Raw genomic sequence first — 15,530 nt, forward strand, 5'->3', positions numbered from 1 at the left:
AAAAGTATCTTTGTCATTATGTGATTCATTTTTATCTCTTCTAATATTTTGCCTTAAAATCAAATTTATTCTAATAGTTATGTTTTGATCTTGTGTCATTGTGCTTTAATATTTATTTAAATGATGTATAAGTGGCTTTAGAAGAAGTCTATCTGCCTGTCCCTGCCATTAAACAGAGATAGAAAGTTTAGTTCATTTACATTTATTGTGATTATTGGTATATACATCTGTTTCTTCCATCACTTTCTTTAAAGGCTTTTCTCTTTTTCTACCTTCTTTACTGCAGATTTTTGGAAGTTTTGCGGTTCCATCTCTTTTGTCCCTGCTGCCATGTAAATTTTCATTTTTGTCTAATTATCCTTAAGTCATTAACACAATACTAAATAAGCCTAAAAGGAGACAGTTCCTCTCCATTTCCCTTAAAATTACAGGCAAGGAAGCATCAGCTTTATCATTCTCCTCTGGTTCTTCTTAGCACTGGATACTCTGTGTTTTAGGCACCAACACATATATCAGTATCTTCCTCTATGGAGTGTAAAAGTCTTGTTATAATTGTCCACGTTATAATTACCACGTATTTCTCTTTGTGACCCAAAGTTCTTCTTAAAGATCTTGATAAACATCTTCATTAATATAGAATTAAGTCTGAGTCTTGTATTTTTACTTTCTAATTATTGCAGCTTTATGGGGAGTAAGCTTCCTATCCATAATGTAAATCTTCTAAACCGTTTTTGTTTTGTTTTGTTTTCCTTTGGACGTGTCCTGGCTGCTCTAAACCTATTGCATTTGCAAGTCCATCAGCATCAGCAGCTCAGGGACGTCACCTCCACCTGAAAGTCCTTTAGATAATAAGGTCCTGGATACCAAGCCACTATGATATTAGAATAAGATTTCGGTGGACACAAGAAAGAGCCAGTTTGTTTTGTGTGTGGAAAGAATGTGAATTGTTGTGCCAAAGGGAACACTGGGAAGGGTTGTATTTTTTAGAGATAGCGCCTTAATATCTTCTATTGCTACATTCTATTGTTATTTTCCTATCAAAAAACAGATGGTATTTCTTGCCCTTTTAAATCTAGACAGGCCCTGTACCGACTTTGATGAGATCCAAACATAGTTCCTAACTAGCTTGCCAACATTTACATCCTCTTAATTAGTCTTGTGCCAGCCTGTAAGAGCGTGATGTGTGGAGGGTCAAGAGCTGCCAGATATTAAAGCCGTACGGACCTGCAAGTTTAGCCAGACTCAGGTGAATCTAATCCCAGCTACATCTCTGTGGGGGACCCCATACATAAAATCACCAAGCCAGGTCTAATCCATAGCACTATGAAAGGTATGTGTATGCTGTAAATACTTTGTTATGAAGCATTAGGTAACTAAACAACTATATATTTTGCCTTTTGTTAATTATCTAAGACATAATACATATTTTGACTCATTAAAATATAAATACTTTTGCTTTATAATGCAGATTTATTCAGTTCAAATATTTCCTAATCTCCCTTGAGACTTCTCCTTTAACCTGGAAATCTCTACATGAATACTGTTTAATTTTCAAGACCAAAAGGTGTTTCTTATTCTCTCTTAAGGAGTTTTCATATAATTCCATTTCAATCATGAAACAATCTATGAAAGATTAAATCTCTTAGTTTGTTAATGTTTTATCACCCGGCATAGAGTCTATGGGGAAGGGTTCGTATGTAGTTGAAAAGAATCTGTAGCTCCTTTAATCGTCAGCCTACTTCAGTTGACTGCTGGTGCTATTGAATTCTCTGCAGTTTTGTGATTCTTCTGTCTACTTATCAACTACTGAAGTAAAAGCATTGACATCTCCAATTATAACTGTGTATTAGTGCATTTTTTTCAATTCTGTTAATCTTGCTTCATATATCTTGAAGATCTGTTGTTTACTGTACACACATTTGGGACTGTTTCTTATTGCAGAATGATCTTTCATCATTGTGTTATATTCTCATTATCTGGGTAACTTTTTCATATATACATACTTTGATAGTGGTAGGTCAATTTAAGTATCCTAGATTTGCATCATGTAAATTTTCCTAGCCTCTGTTTGCCTACCTTGGAAAATATAACGCTTGGAAAGAATTTATTGTAGAGAGTATATAAATGGATATTTTGTGTGTTTCTGACACTTCTTGACAATGTTGCCTTTGAGCTATATATATTTTAATGAACCCTTATGTTGGAACTCAAATCTACCATCTTATTATTTGATTCTTCTTTGTGCTAATTGTGTTTCAGCCCTGTTTTCCCTTTCTACCACCTTTTGGATCTGAATTTTTGCATTAAGTTGCTATATTTTTGAGTTTGTGTAGTGTTTAGGTAGTTAGTATGGGGAAAGTGTCATGTGTACTAACTTACTGCTGTGAGTTTGGAGTCAACATCTTACCGTTTTTAAAGCAGAATGCAGGACCTTGTCACCATGTCAGTTCATTATCCCTCCCTCTTTAAATAGTTCCTTTTCATGCATTACCTCTGCACACAACATTAAACGTGTCTGACAGTGGTATAATTTGTGCTTCTGCCTTTCGACATCTTGATTGGCTGGCATTGCTGTGCGTACAGTGTGCTGTGGTACGTGTGTAGAGGCGCGGGGACAACTTTCCAGAGCCGGTTCTTGCCCTCACCTTGCTTTTGAGGCAGGGTTTCTCTTCCTCTTACCACTGCCCTCCACTCTCTCCATCAGGCTAGCTGGCCTACAGGTTTCTGAGCAATTCTCCTGTCTCCTATCTCACTATAGGAGTGCTGAGATTACAGAAGCATGCCACTACCATGACATCAGGACTTTTATGTAGGTTCCAGGGATCAAACTCAGGTCATCAGTCAGGGCTTTTACTGGCTAAGCTTCTCCCTATTAACATATATTAAAGATCTGGAAAAGGCTAGTGAGCTCCATTATATGTACACAGACAGATATCATTTCTCTCTACCTTGTCTGTTTGGGCTATAGCACAAACTCTTCTCTCCTTCATTAACAAAGACTCCTGCTTTCCTTGGGGATTTTTTTTTTTTTTGCGTACACCCCCAATGGGTGATCTTCAGCAGGAAAAAAGGCAAGATATTCATGAGGTTGTTGTAAGGATCATATCATGTGTTTTCCTTTCTCTGAGGGGTCCACTGTGTGCTGCTCCAGTGCCAGGAGAGATAGATATCTCATAGTTTTATCCAGATGTGTACTTCTCTTCTGTATAAAACATCAGGTACCTGTTACTCTCTTGGGCTTAGAAGCAAGTCTTTGTTATCATTGGTTGAAATGCACACTGGGACTTAAATGATTTTTCCTTTTGTTAAGAAATGGTTATGGGGGCTAGAGATGTGGTTCAGTGTTTGACACTTGCTGCTCTTCCCAAAGACCAGAGTCCCCAGCATCATTTTCAGGTGGCTCATAATTGTACCTCCAGTTCCAGGCGATCTGACCCTCTGGCCTCGGAGGCTTCCTACAGCTGTGTGCAATACCCACATGCAGGCAAACGCACACATGTAATTTAAAATAACAAAAATAAAATAAACCTTTTTTAAAAGTAAGTGGTTGTATTGGAGATCACTGCCTCAAGAAATAACTCAGACTGAAAGACAAATGAGTATGAAGTTGAAGAAGTAACTTCATTTTCAAAGGGTGGAGATGGTCTGGGAGTAAACTTCGTTCTCTTCTCTGCCCTGGGAGATTAGACAAACAATGGCTCTAACTAAGAAAATAGACTGACTCATTTGGCTAAGACGCCATACTGAAGTTATAAGCAGACTCACATTCATCTTTTTTTAATTGGGGTGGAAACAACTGGATTCTGTATATTGTAGTAAATTTTATGGTCATTTCTGATATTTCTTATTGAAGAAAACTCAAACATTTAAGTTGATAAATATAAAAAGGATGCTTGCTCCTGCTTGTCAACCCCTGCCATACCTAGTGTGACCTGTGAAACTGACCCTGCCATTGGCTAACTCTTCTTTCTTTGGTCATTTCTGATGATGACAGAAAGGCTCGCCTCTCCTCCTGCTTGCTTTGGGCATTTCCCAACTACCTGTCCAAGAGCATTTAAGAGACTAATTGCTCACAAGCAGGAAGGTAGGAAGTGAAGCTGTGTGAGGCTACGTAATGGGTCCTCAGTGGCTAGGGGTGGAGCAGGGAGAGAAGTGGAGTCAGATCTGGAAGAGAGCTGTCATCATCGCGTCCAGACTGCCTCCAGACAGGTCAGGAGGGGTGTTTGGGTGGACCTTTTTCACATCTGGGTTTAGCCTCTCTTGAACTTTTTTAGCCTTTTGCCTTTGACCAAAACTGGTTTGTATTCTGCAAGGCATGTGGCGCTTCCTCGTGTTCCTCCCAGGAAACTCTGTGGGGAGGATTTAATTGGCTCTGAGGATGGATGGGCCATCCCTTTTCTAGGAGGCCTGTTTCAGGTTTAGGTCATTCCATTGGCCTCACCATCAACCAAAGGGCAGGTCTGCCGGCCATATAATTCCCCGGGCGGAGAGGAAAGGGTCCTAAACTGATGGTCACACTCCACGTGTTCCTAACAGCCCCTGAACTATGAGGACAAAATGTGCTGGGTGGGACTTGTGAGCTGGAGTTTCAAAAGCAGTTAACGTTTTCATTGTCATGTAACCTGCCTACCTTCCCGAAAGTCACACGTATTGCCTGGTTTGATTCACTGCTGGAAGTGAACTTCAGTACTTCCAGAAACTGAGACGATGGCGAGTGGAGATAAATCTTAGCTTGTCCCTCTGCTTCCCTCAGAAAGAAGGCTGGTGACCATAAATTGAGGTGCACGTGGTAATGCTGTTGGGAGTGATCCCAGCCCTCCCCTGCCAACGTGCGCGCTCCTCCTAAGCCTCAGAACAGCAGCGCACCCCCTCCCTCGCCTAGCGAAGACGAAGCAGAACTTCCCCTGGGTCGCAGCCCAGTGATACGGAGCAGCTCTGGCGCGGAGCCCTGCTCTTCCCGAGTCGTGGGTGGCGCGGTGCTTGTTTCCCTCCCCTCCCTTTCCGGACCCAAAAGGGGATGTATCTGGGTCAGCCTGGGAGGGGCCGGACCTGCCACGGACAGCGAGGGGGAAGGGGGTGGGCGATGACAGCATCTTTCAGGTTTTTGGCATCTCTGGGCTGTGCCTCGTCCAGCCTCTCACCGCTCGGTGCTGGGCGATAGCTGACGTTCTGGCGGATCCCGGCCCAAGAGGTGGGCGATGTGGGTAGGGAGTATCGTCCTTCCTATCAACATTCGTGCCCTACACACAATGACCATACAACCTCTTTGTACTCCCTATTCCCCGGGCACGCTCCTGGGTGGTGGTGGCGGTACCCCCGCCCCAGGAAAAGAGCAATGGAATAGTTCATGGTCGCTGTGAGTTCTTTCCGGTGATAAACCTCGAGGCTACAAGCCAGTTGCTGTTCAAGATGTTCCACCCTCGGGCCCAAGCCCCGACTCTACTCAATGGGGACCTGGGTCTAAGATCTAGCTAGCGTCACTGTACGTTGGCCAGACGCACAGGTTGGGCACCCTGGCTGGAGAGATGTAATCCAAGCCAGGGAGCAGACACCTGGATGCCTAGGCGCCCCTCTGTGATCTATTGCACTCCCTCGACAGCGCTGGGAGAAGCTGGGTGCGCAAAAGCCGCACCTTCCCAGGGGCACTTAGGCTGAAACTGTTGCGTGAGATCTTCTGGGTCCCACCTCCTCTCCTCCACTCTCTTCGTGTATGGAACACAGGAATCAAGGCCAAAGGTCTTCATTTCCGAGGCCTAGGCTCTCCGTTCTCAGCCTAACCCACTGAGACACTGCAGACCCCAATTCCCATGAGTCCTACGTCCCAGTACTGAAACAATGAGTTGAAAATCATTTTTGGTTTTCTTGAATCCAGGGCACAATTATCTTCTCCTCATGCCCCCCGCTGTCTCCGAAGGCTGCATGATCAGGGATTTCAAATTACCAGAAACTGCTAGCCTTGCCAAAGCGGAGTCTATGTTCCGGAGGTGGCCCTAGCCCATTGAAGCTCTTTGGCTAAGAACTTCCCCCAAAGGTGCCTTTGCCTCAATGATGCTCGGGGTAACCCCGAGGTTTGCCAACCTCCTCTACCCCTCCTCACCCGGAGGTATCCCTTGCCATCGTTTCTCCCACTCCTCTATAAAACCTGGTGCCCCCACGCCCCGCCCGGCGCAGCGCCCCCTTCCTTGGCTGCGCCTGGAGGGGAACCGAAAGGACAGGGTGCGCGGGAGGCATGCAGAGCTTGGGGCTGCCTGCGCTCGCATCGCCTGGGGAATTGGCTGTGGGCGAGGCAGTCCCGGCTGCCCTTTATCGCTCGCTGGGCTCGTCTTTTGAAACTTTATCAGTGAGTCTCACCACTAGCCGCAGACGCGAGCGGCGGGGGGGCGGGGGCGCAGAGGCGCCGGCAGTCGTGACGAGGCGCTCCCGGAGCTGAGCGCTTCTGCTCCGGGCACGCATGGCGCCCGCACACGGAGTCTGACCTGATGTAGACGCAAGGGGGTTAATATGAACGTCCCTCTCGGTGGAATCTGGCTCTGGCTCCCTCTGCTCTTGACCTGGCACACCCCTGAGGTCAGCTCTTCATGGTGGTAAGTCCACGCATATGGGCGCGGTGCTGATGGATTTTTGGAGATGGAAGGGGGGACCCTACTGGTCGCATAGACCCTCCCTGGCTGTTGCCCAGTCCTGGTAGTTGTGAATTCTGGAGCAACACGGTATTTTCAGAGCATCCTGAGCCTAACCCCTTTGCTTTTCTCCAAAACCCAGTTTAGCTTTGACAACTCCAAAAACATCCCCATGCCCCACAAATGAGAGCTCTAATGTTTGGATGTTTGGATCCAGCTGAATGACAGCAAAAGCAGCCACTATCTTATTCCGCTGAGAAATGTGCTAGCCTGGTCTCCAACTGTAGTAAAGACTCTGTGTGTGTGTGTGTGTGTGTGTGTGTGTGTGTGTGTGTGTGTTCACCTTGAAAACGACAACAGCCACCACCCACCCCAACATCCTCAAAAAAAAAAAAAAAACTGCCTCAAGATAAATCAGTCCAGGCAGTTGGAGTTGTAGTACCTGAAGCCTGGAATTTTGTATTATTTCCCGTCCTTCCACATTCCTGGTCCTTCACCCCAACAAGGCAGCCTCCAGGTAGGAACTATTACTTTGATGCAAAACTACTAGACCTGAGGTACCCAAGATGTTAGCCCACTCGAAACTGTCTTCCTAAAGTGTAACTAGGCTGCTGTCTTTGTATGCTGATCTATCGTTTATTTTGTGTAGTCTTTGCCTATGCAGAAATCATCTCCACCTCTCAACTTCATGGCCTTGCAAAGAGATGGAGTTGAGAGCTCTGTAACTTTCTTGTACATAGACTACCGGGGTAGGTATTAAAGTTCAGAAAGATTGGCTATCCCCCACACACATCTTTTTGTATTGGACAACGGTAAGACTCTCAGCCAAAGTCAGTGACTATTTAGACATCCAAGTGCCTGAGAGAAACAGCAGATCACTCAAATCATTGCTGCCAATGGGGCAGGGGGAGGAGGAGGGCGTGAAAGCTCCTTCCTAAGAAAGTTGAACAGGGAGGCCTTTAGCCTTCCCTTTGCTAACACAGGACCAAAGAAGCATTTATCAGATTGACCATTCTTTTCAATAAAAGGATTATTTCTGTTTCCATCTGTGCAGAAATATTAGTCGTTGCTCCGGCATTTTGTCACATTGTCTCTCAGCTGTCACAGCTGTAATGATTTTATGATCATATAAAATAATGGCACTATAAGAAGAAGCTATTCCCCTTGTTTGATCACTTCAAAAGACCCCCGTGGCAGCTTGGGTTATCCAAAAGGTACCTTTTGAAACGTTTCACAACTAATGGAGAACATCTGCCCAGAGATAATGATGCAATTTTTTTGTTAAAGTTTCTTTTTGAAAAGTATTTTATGGTGTTATCGGACTGATTCTTCCAAATATTTAGTGCTCTTGATAACAATAGAAGGATCCCCCCCCAAAAAAAAAAGTTTCTATAAGCACCAAAGAGAGCTAGAAAATAAAACCATTTTAAGGACCCTTTAGTGTGGGAAGAATGCCCTGTTTGTAAGAAGAACGCAGCCTCGGGTCCCAGCAGGTGCTAATGGGATCGATGCTGGCAGTTTTGAAGACATTTAGGTCAAACAAATGGGAGTGAGGAACTTCTAAAGGTCAGCTTCCTCCAAAGCCAAAAGCAGACATATGGCAGTCCCTGAGAGCAGAGAGTTCTTTGAAATTCTTTCTGTGTTCTCCTAAACACACTGCCCCCCTTCAAGCCCTGATCTTCACAGTGCTACTACCTCCACCTCCCTTTCCAAAGCATCATTTGGTGGCCCCAAATCCGGGAGATAGTCGGCACTCTATTTGGAAGTAGCTTTGATCAGGCCATTGGTCATTGTCCCCTTGCCTGCTAATTCGTACTCAAACAGTGCTTTGGATGCCGGCCTCCTGGGGAGCACCAAGCTCCCTTCACATCACTTTTGCCTTTCTGTTGGTTTCTCACAGGTACATGAGAGCGACAAGTGGCTCCTCTAGGGTGATGTGTGACAATGTGCCGGGCCTGGTGAGCCGCCAGCGGCAGCTGTGCCACCGACACCCAGACGTGATGCGCGCTATTGGCCTGGGTGTGGCCGAGTGGACAGCGGAGTGCCAGCACCAGTTCCGCCAGCACCGCTGGAACTGCAACACCCTGGACAGAGACCACAGCCTCTTTGGCCGGGTCCTACTCAGAAGTGAGTCTCCTGCCTTCACCCAACTCTCTGCACCAGTGCTCAAAGCCCCTGGGTGTGCTTAGTGACATTCTGTTCAGTGAGCTTGTGCTGTGGGGCAGCATCATCTCATTCCAGAGATGAGAGCTGGAGCAGTCAAGGAACTATCTCAAGTCTATGTGTCTTTGGTGGAGCAGGTTGACAGACCGCGGGCTGAGGGATTGCAGGCTAGTCTCCTTCCACGCTTTGCTCTGTCCATCACTTCAAAACTGCATGACAATTTGGGATCAAATTTTGTCTTTGGAGAAAAAGAAGCGACCACAGAACTCTTTTGACTTTTTTTTTTTTAATGTCTTTCTGAGGCTTGAGCCTTTCAGAAGAATTTGATCTGAAGATCAAGATAGTATGTAGATCATCCAAAGACTATCGTTATTACTTAAGAAAACTATGAAAATTTTGTGAGGAGAGACAAATCTTACCTTACCACCTTTGACCTCTTGTTTGACTAACCACATCAGAGTCACTCTGTATCTACTTAACACTCTTTTCCATAGAATGTAAATTCCGCAAGGGCAGGGACTAGCCTGGATTCCCTTTTCCACTTTGATTAGTGCCTGTGCACTGTAGGACCCATTTCATTCACTGGCTACATGAATGACGAGGTAAACTTGTCGTGAGAACCTATTGCTTTTCCAGCTACATTTTAGGTATTAAGAATATTTATGAATGAGGACTAAGGACCCTGAATGCAGAGATTTCTTTTTCTTTGAGAGGGAGATTTAATTAGTGTTTTCTAATTGATACAAGGGGTCTTTAAATGTCTGAATATTGAAAGTAACTCAAAGTTAGAGATCCATTCTCCTGTGATCGGAGAAAATAAATTAAAGTCAAGTTTTACTTTCAAATAATAGTCATCCACTATGCTGGCAGGAGGAGCATCCTTCAAGAAATAACTCTGCCCATTTGTTAGTTGGAAGTCTGACTAGAAATACAACAGTTTATGTGGAAAGACAGACACAGAGAACTTTACACTTGTTTTTGCCCACCCCACTCCCTCCCATTCCCAAGAAAATCATCCAGGCTGTGCACTTGGTAATGCTTACCAGAGGGTGTTTCTATCATTTCATCATCGTAGCCCTAGGCTTTTATGAGGCCAAATGCATAAATGAATGTCTCTAAAATCCCCCAAGGGCGTAGTACTCTCACTCTTAGAGTATCCCTAAAGTTAATTTACTGTGATGTTCTGCAATTTTATTCTCTTGTTTAAGAACTATATTCTTAAGCATTCCTTTTGGAGTTTCGATATGACATCGCAAATTTTTGAAAGGATAATCGCAAATGTCAGCCTCATGGAATTTTAAGACTTCACCTAGATTAGTTCACCAGTAAATCAATTAGTGCTGGGCCTTGTCAAAGAGAGTTTGCAAATATCCATCACAAGTCATCACAGGCTGTATTTTCCCTGATTAAAATAGATCAAGAGTTTCCAGTGATTTAAATGAGAGGAACTTCCCATTTATACTGGATAAACCTGTAGACCTCTTAAGTTTTTTTGCTTATGGATGGGTGAATAAAAAACAGCCTTTAAATCACAAATGAAAAGAAGTTATTTAAGTTTTTAAAATATTATTACGGGGCAGGGAGGGAGGCCTGTGGAGGCGAGGAGACAAGTTTAAAACTGGTTTCTTTCTTTATTTCCACCGTGTGGTCCTGAGAGTCAACTCAGCCTTTTCTTGCTGAGCCATGACACTGGCCTAAAAGGACGCAGCTTCAACAAATGATCCAAAAGATGGCATCTCTGCCAAAACTGAGGGTCAGTTCATAGAACACTTTGCAGAGTCACTGAGAGGAAAGAGATTGTAATGGGAGAAAGCTGAACCCATTGACTTGGTCCAAGGCCTCATTGACTTGGCCTCAGGTAAACAAGGGTTTCCTACTGGGACTTCCTACAGACAATGCTGAGCCCTTTGCCAAGGTGCTCAAAACTTAAAACCCTCAAAGCAGCCCAGGATTTGTTTCCACTCTTCACCGCAGGCCAGCTTCTTCCCAGCTCCCTGCGACTGTCACTGGCGATTTTGCAGTGGTTTGTGGAAGGCTGAATTTGGCCTACAGCAGCTTATCCTGGAAATAATCCTGAAATTCCAATGAAGTAATCCACAGACTTCTCACAGTTAATTACGTAGAGGGGGCATTTCAATCTACAGTTGCGAAGAACTCTCTGTTAGAAACGTAAATGTCCTTTTAGGTGATCTAGGAGGACTAAGGTTAGCACCACTGTAAGGAGCTGATTATGCTACTAAAATCTCCCATGATTACAAAGAAGTGGAGAGCAATTGCCTCATGTGCCCAGAGACCTGAGTAAAACAGAATGAATTTTATTGAAAACATTTGGAATAGACCTTTCACAGGTAGTGAAAAACCCAAACATAGTCTTTTAAGTAGATACCTCTGAAATTTTAGAATGGGCTTTAAAAACAAAAAGGGATTAGGAAGGTTCACCCTTGTAAGTTTCAAGAGGAAAAGACAAAAGAAAACAAGGACAGTAAAGATAGGATACAAGAAAGCATTTAAACCTGAATAAACCCTGACTATGTGCCCAGTACTGCTCGGTGCATTTCAGTCCTCAAATGATAGCAACTCCAACAGTAACACGCCAGGAGACATCCATATCACCATTTACATTAGCACTTTATTTCAGTTGTGCTGGGCTAAAGAAGAATCAGGGTTTCTAAGAAACCCATGACCAAATTCTGTTTTGTCACAAGGCCAGATCCCAAAACATGCTACTGTTTCACACACAGCCTTTTAGCGAATCATCTAAAACACTTAACTGAAAACATCTTCACTCCATGTCTACATGAACTTACAACATCTGGAGGTAAAACAAAAAGTGATGTGGCAATATCTAGACATTAATGAATATGTTTAACTGATAACATATATTTAGAGAGATGATGTTTTCCTTTGGAAATTATTGTTGAATTATAGAAAATTGCTATATTTTTGGTTGAGTCAATAAGTTAATGTGATTGTTTAGCTATCACTTGAGAATGAATTTTGTGCCTTAAAACCTCTACAGCTTTTAAAATACTGTGAGTTCCTAACATGCTATGGTGCACATCTTCCATGCTTTTCCTCACTTACAAAATGTCTTACTCAAACTATAAGATTAGTGGCTAACACATTAATCATGTGGGATTATTTCCCACATATGATATCTGTAAATATGGACACTGAACTTCAAATCCCAAACTAGACTTTCAATGATAAAAACAGACAACTATGAGCAAGGAATTTTTCAAAACTATAAAAAATAGATATATAATGAAAGTGTTGTTTATCTAAAAGTCAGTAGACAAAATCAAGCCAGATTAGTCGCCACCTCTCTATTCCTGCTCACCTATGTGGGAGCCGGAGAGCATAAGCTGAAACTTTTGAAAGCGTTCCTGGGAGCTCACAGTCCTCTGTCTAGAGCACTGCTTGCTACTTGTGACAAACACTCATCTAAGTGATTATCCCTGAAAATAACTGATTCCCTTTTCCGATGGTTAGAGTTTGGGGTGGAGATATTCCTAAAAGGCTTGGGTAAGTGCCACCTAATATGGTGTAGCTTTGAGTCCCTGGTTTTTAATAATGAGACAAGCAATGCAAATTTTGCAAGCGATGCCCAGTAACCTGTAGCGCCAAGTGACAAGTGGAAATGAGCAAGGTTTCAGTGTGAAAAAGTGGTCTGTTCTCCCAGCTGGTGTGGTTCAAAGAGTCACACTGCTCTTGACAGATTGAACCACTGAATGGTTCTCTGCTTTCCGCCTTGCCTTGGCATTAGCTTGTCCAGCCTCTATTTTTATTGTTAATATATTTGCTGCAGCAGCCATTAATAAAAAGCTATGCTAATAACAATGAAATACAGTTCCACTTGAAAAATGAGGTGCACGCAGACCCCCAAAGAGCCTTATATCTGTCACTCTACCACAACACTGTATTATGAGTTACTACAGATTATTAAAATAATTTAATGTAGTTATTGCCCTGAAATATGTACCTCTCGGCCTGCAAGTGAAAGTAGGCTGCTCTCTAATAAAGAACAAGTCTACGAAAGCCCCCAAAGGGTTCTTGCCCAAGTCTAATTATAGCTGGTAAATTTGTTTCTTTTCAGAAAAACCAAAGGAAAAGCTTTTCACTGTCTTTGACCCGATACCAGTGTTTAGTGCAGGTGTTCCAGAAGCAAGGGAAATCACCTTAGTAGTTAGACACAGTATGCAACCCAAGGATATTGCATATCGCCTTCAACAATCTTCCAGTTTACTTGTGAGAGTTGATGGCAAGCCAGGCTCTCCCAGGTTAATGCCAGGAGCTGGTGGCTGCCTGAATTCTCTTCCCACTCTAGTGCCAAGATGTCCTTGATGTCAGTATTTCACTGTCTATAGGTCAAATTTGCCTTAATATCTTCGGTGATGCCGAGAGATGTGGGAGGGTGCTTGTTTGCTCTGGCCTCCACGTCTTGGGTTCAAGCAGTCTTCCACCCCAGCCTCTGGAGGAGCCAACACTATAGTCACACGCAACAGTATCTGTCTTGACAGTTTTTTCCAAGCTGTGATGACTTCTAAACCATACCATGGAATGAATGATAGAGTTGTAGAATCCAGACTGTTTTATAGAAGGAGAAACGAAGTGACTCATGCCAGTCCTAATCTTATGGGACATCTAGGGTTTGGGGTGAATGTGACTTGCTGAAACCAGGAGCAAGGCTATTTTTTTTAATCTTTTCTACTCTGTCTTTAAGGGGAGTTGGACATTAGATGTTTAAATGCATCAAAGCCTACTTTAAGTGCAAGTGATTCATATTAAAGAAATAGTCTCGGATCTCGAAAAGAATCCTTGAACACCATAGGAGATGCACCATGTGACAGCAAAGTGGAAGACTTTAAGAGACGCTCTCTGACCTCTTTTAAGAAAAGCATTTTTGTTTCAGGTAGTCGGGAATCTGCCTTTGTTTACGCCATCTCCTCAGCTGGCGTTGTATTTGCCATCACCAGGGCCTGTAGCCAAGGAGAATTAAAGTCCTGTTCCTGCGACCCAAAGAAGAAAGGAAGTGCCAAGGACAGCAAAGGCACCTTTGACTGGGGTGGCTGCAGCGACAACATTGACTATGGGATCAAGTTCGCCCGGGCGTTTGTAGATGCCAAGGAAAGGAAAGGGAAGGATGCCCGAGCCTTGATGAACCTTCACAACAACAGAGCCGGAAGGAAGGTAGGAACCACTCTCCTGCTCATTTGAGGACCCTGTGGCGCTGGGACTCATTGAGACAGAGCTTACCTTCAAATTTCCTGGAGTTGACTAAATGCTGTGTAGACACAGCTTCCTTCCCACTGTACCCCCAGTCCAGGGCCACTTGTTCTAAAGAGTACCACCAACTGGGCTGAGACTTCCCCACCCATGCCGCGCCTTCTTTCCCACAGCTGAGTTCAAGGAGTCCACCCCATTGCTATGCACACTGGAGTGAGTCAAGTATTTTATGATCCCTCTGGATAATGTGGAGTCCAGGCAGATAATGTCGTCTGCCAGCCAGATAGTTCTTCATCCTGAATAGCAATAGAATATTGAATACTTGTAGGGTGCCCCAATACCCAGAGCATCTTCTCCTAGATATTCCATGAAAGCAGTTCACCAAGTCTGGTGAGTTGGTGTCTCCTGAGTGGCTTCTTTGGAAGCCAGACCCAGTACTAACTATCAAGCCTCCCCCACTTTTTATGCTACTGGCTGAATAAGAGAGCCAAAGAAACACCCTTATCATTTCATCCTGATGAACCTCCTGGTCCATAGGAATCTAGTCTGCAAGGACCTTTCAAACACCCATGTGGTGCATAAGGAAAGTGAAGCCTTGAAGGTTCTCACCAGGAATTGGTCAGAGGTCAGGACTAGAACTCAGGCACTTTGGCCTAGGATCAAACCGCACCAGTGCCCGTGGTCAAGGCATTAACGAGGTAGGACGGCTCAGATGGCATCTTGGCCAGGCCAACAAGAGAACCAGAATGTTATTATCTCTGCCTTTGGTCATAAAGTAGAAACTGGCTGAGATAAACAAATATTTGGTCTAAACCACTAAAAGATAATCTAATTGCCAAAAGAAACAGCTGCAATTTGTCTGTTGTCAATAAAACATGAAATATGCCTGATATTAATTTGTAAAAAAAAAAAGATAAGCAAAAAAGTAGAAGGTGTGGAGGAGGGACTGATAGGCAAAAGCACAGGAAAAGCGTAGAACAGAACTGTTTGGATGAAATCCCCTTCCTGCGCTCCTGAAAAGAGCAAACCTCATTTCAAAGAAGTTGAAGAAAGGGACTCTCACTCCGCACTTGAAATAGGACGAGTGTGGCCTGAGCTGTTTACAAACAGTGCCTGTTTTGAACTTAAACATTAACATTCTTCATTCGCGCGAAGCTGCGGACTTATAGTGACCAGTGCCAAGAGTATAGGCTGGGGTTGTGCAATCCTCCAATTGGTAACTGCTGTTTGCGCAATGATTTAGATAAAAATAATCTATACTGGCCTTTGTTTGGACACTGCTAGAGCGCGTGTACGTTGTAAAGTGTGGTGTCTTGGATAGGAGCACACTGCTTAATTATGTGAATGGGGTATTTTAACTGCATCTCTCTATTTGGAAAGATAGGCAACATTGTATCCGAAAGACTGTAACATAAAATCTATGTTAAGCTTTTCTAATAGCTCATTAGACACTGAATCTTCAAAACGATAGATCTTAGCTATTCTGTACCAGGTCCTACATAAACAAGTGTTTTAATGTAA

At 43.7% G+C, this 15,530-nt stretch overlaps 1 protein-coding gene across 1 annotated transcript in view; it reads left to right on the forward strand.

Annotated features, from left to right (window-relative positions):
- Window positions 1–6,112: 6,112 nt before the first annotated feature.
- Window positions 6,113–15,530, forward strand: part of Wnt2 (Wnt family member 2) — a 40,722-nt gene continuing 31,304 nt past the window's right edge. The window contains exons 1-3 of the mRNA XM_050145957.1: window positions 6,113–6,584; window positions 8,521–8,747; window positions 13,696–13,973. Coding sequence (XP_050001914.1) covers window positions 6,502–6,584; window positions 8,521–8,747; window positions 13,696–13,973 — 588 coding nt within the window. The 5' untranslated portion in view covers window positions 6,113–6,501. The remainder of the gene's footprint in view (window positions 6,585–8,520; window positions 8,748–13,695; window positions 13,974–15,530) is intronic.

Source organism: Alexandromys fortis, unplaced genomic scaffold (assembly GCF_014885135.2).
Source record: "Alexandromys fortis isolate MF-2015 unplaced genomic scaffold, M_Fortis_MF-2015_v1.1 scaffold_34, whole genome shotgun sequence".
NCBI classification, from domain to species: Eukaryota; Metazoa; Chordata; class Mammalia; order Rodentia; family Cricetidae; genus Alexandromys; species Alexandromys fortis.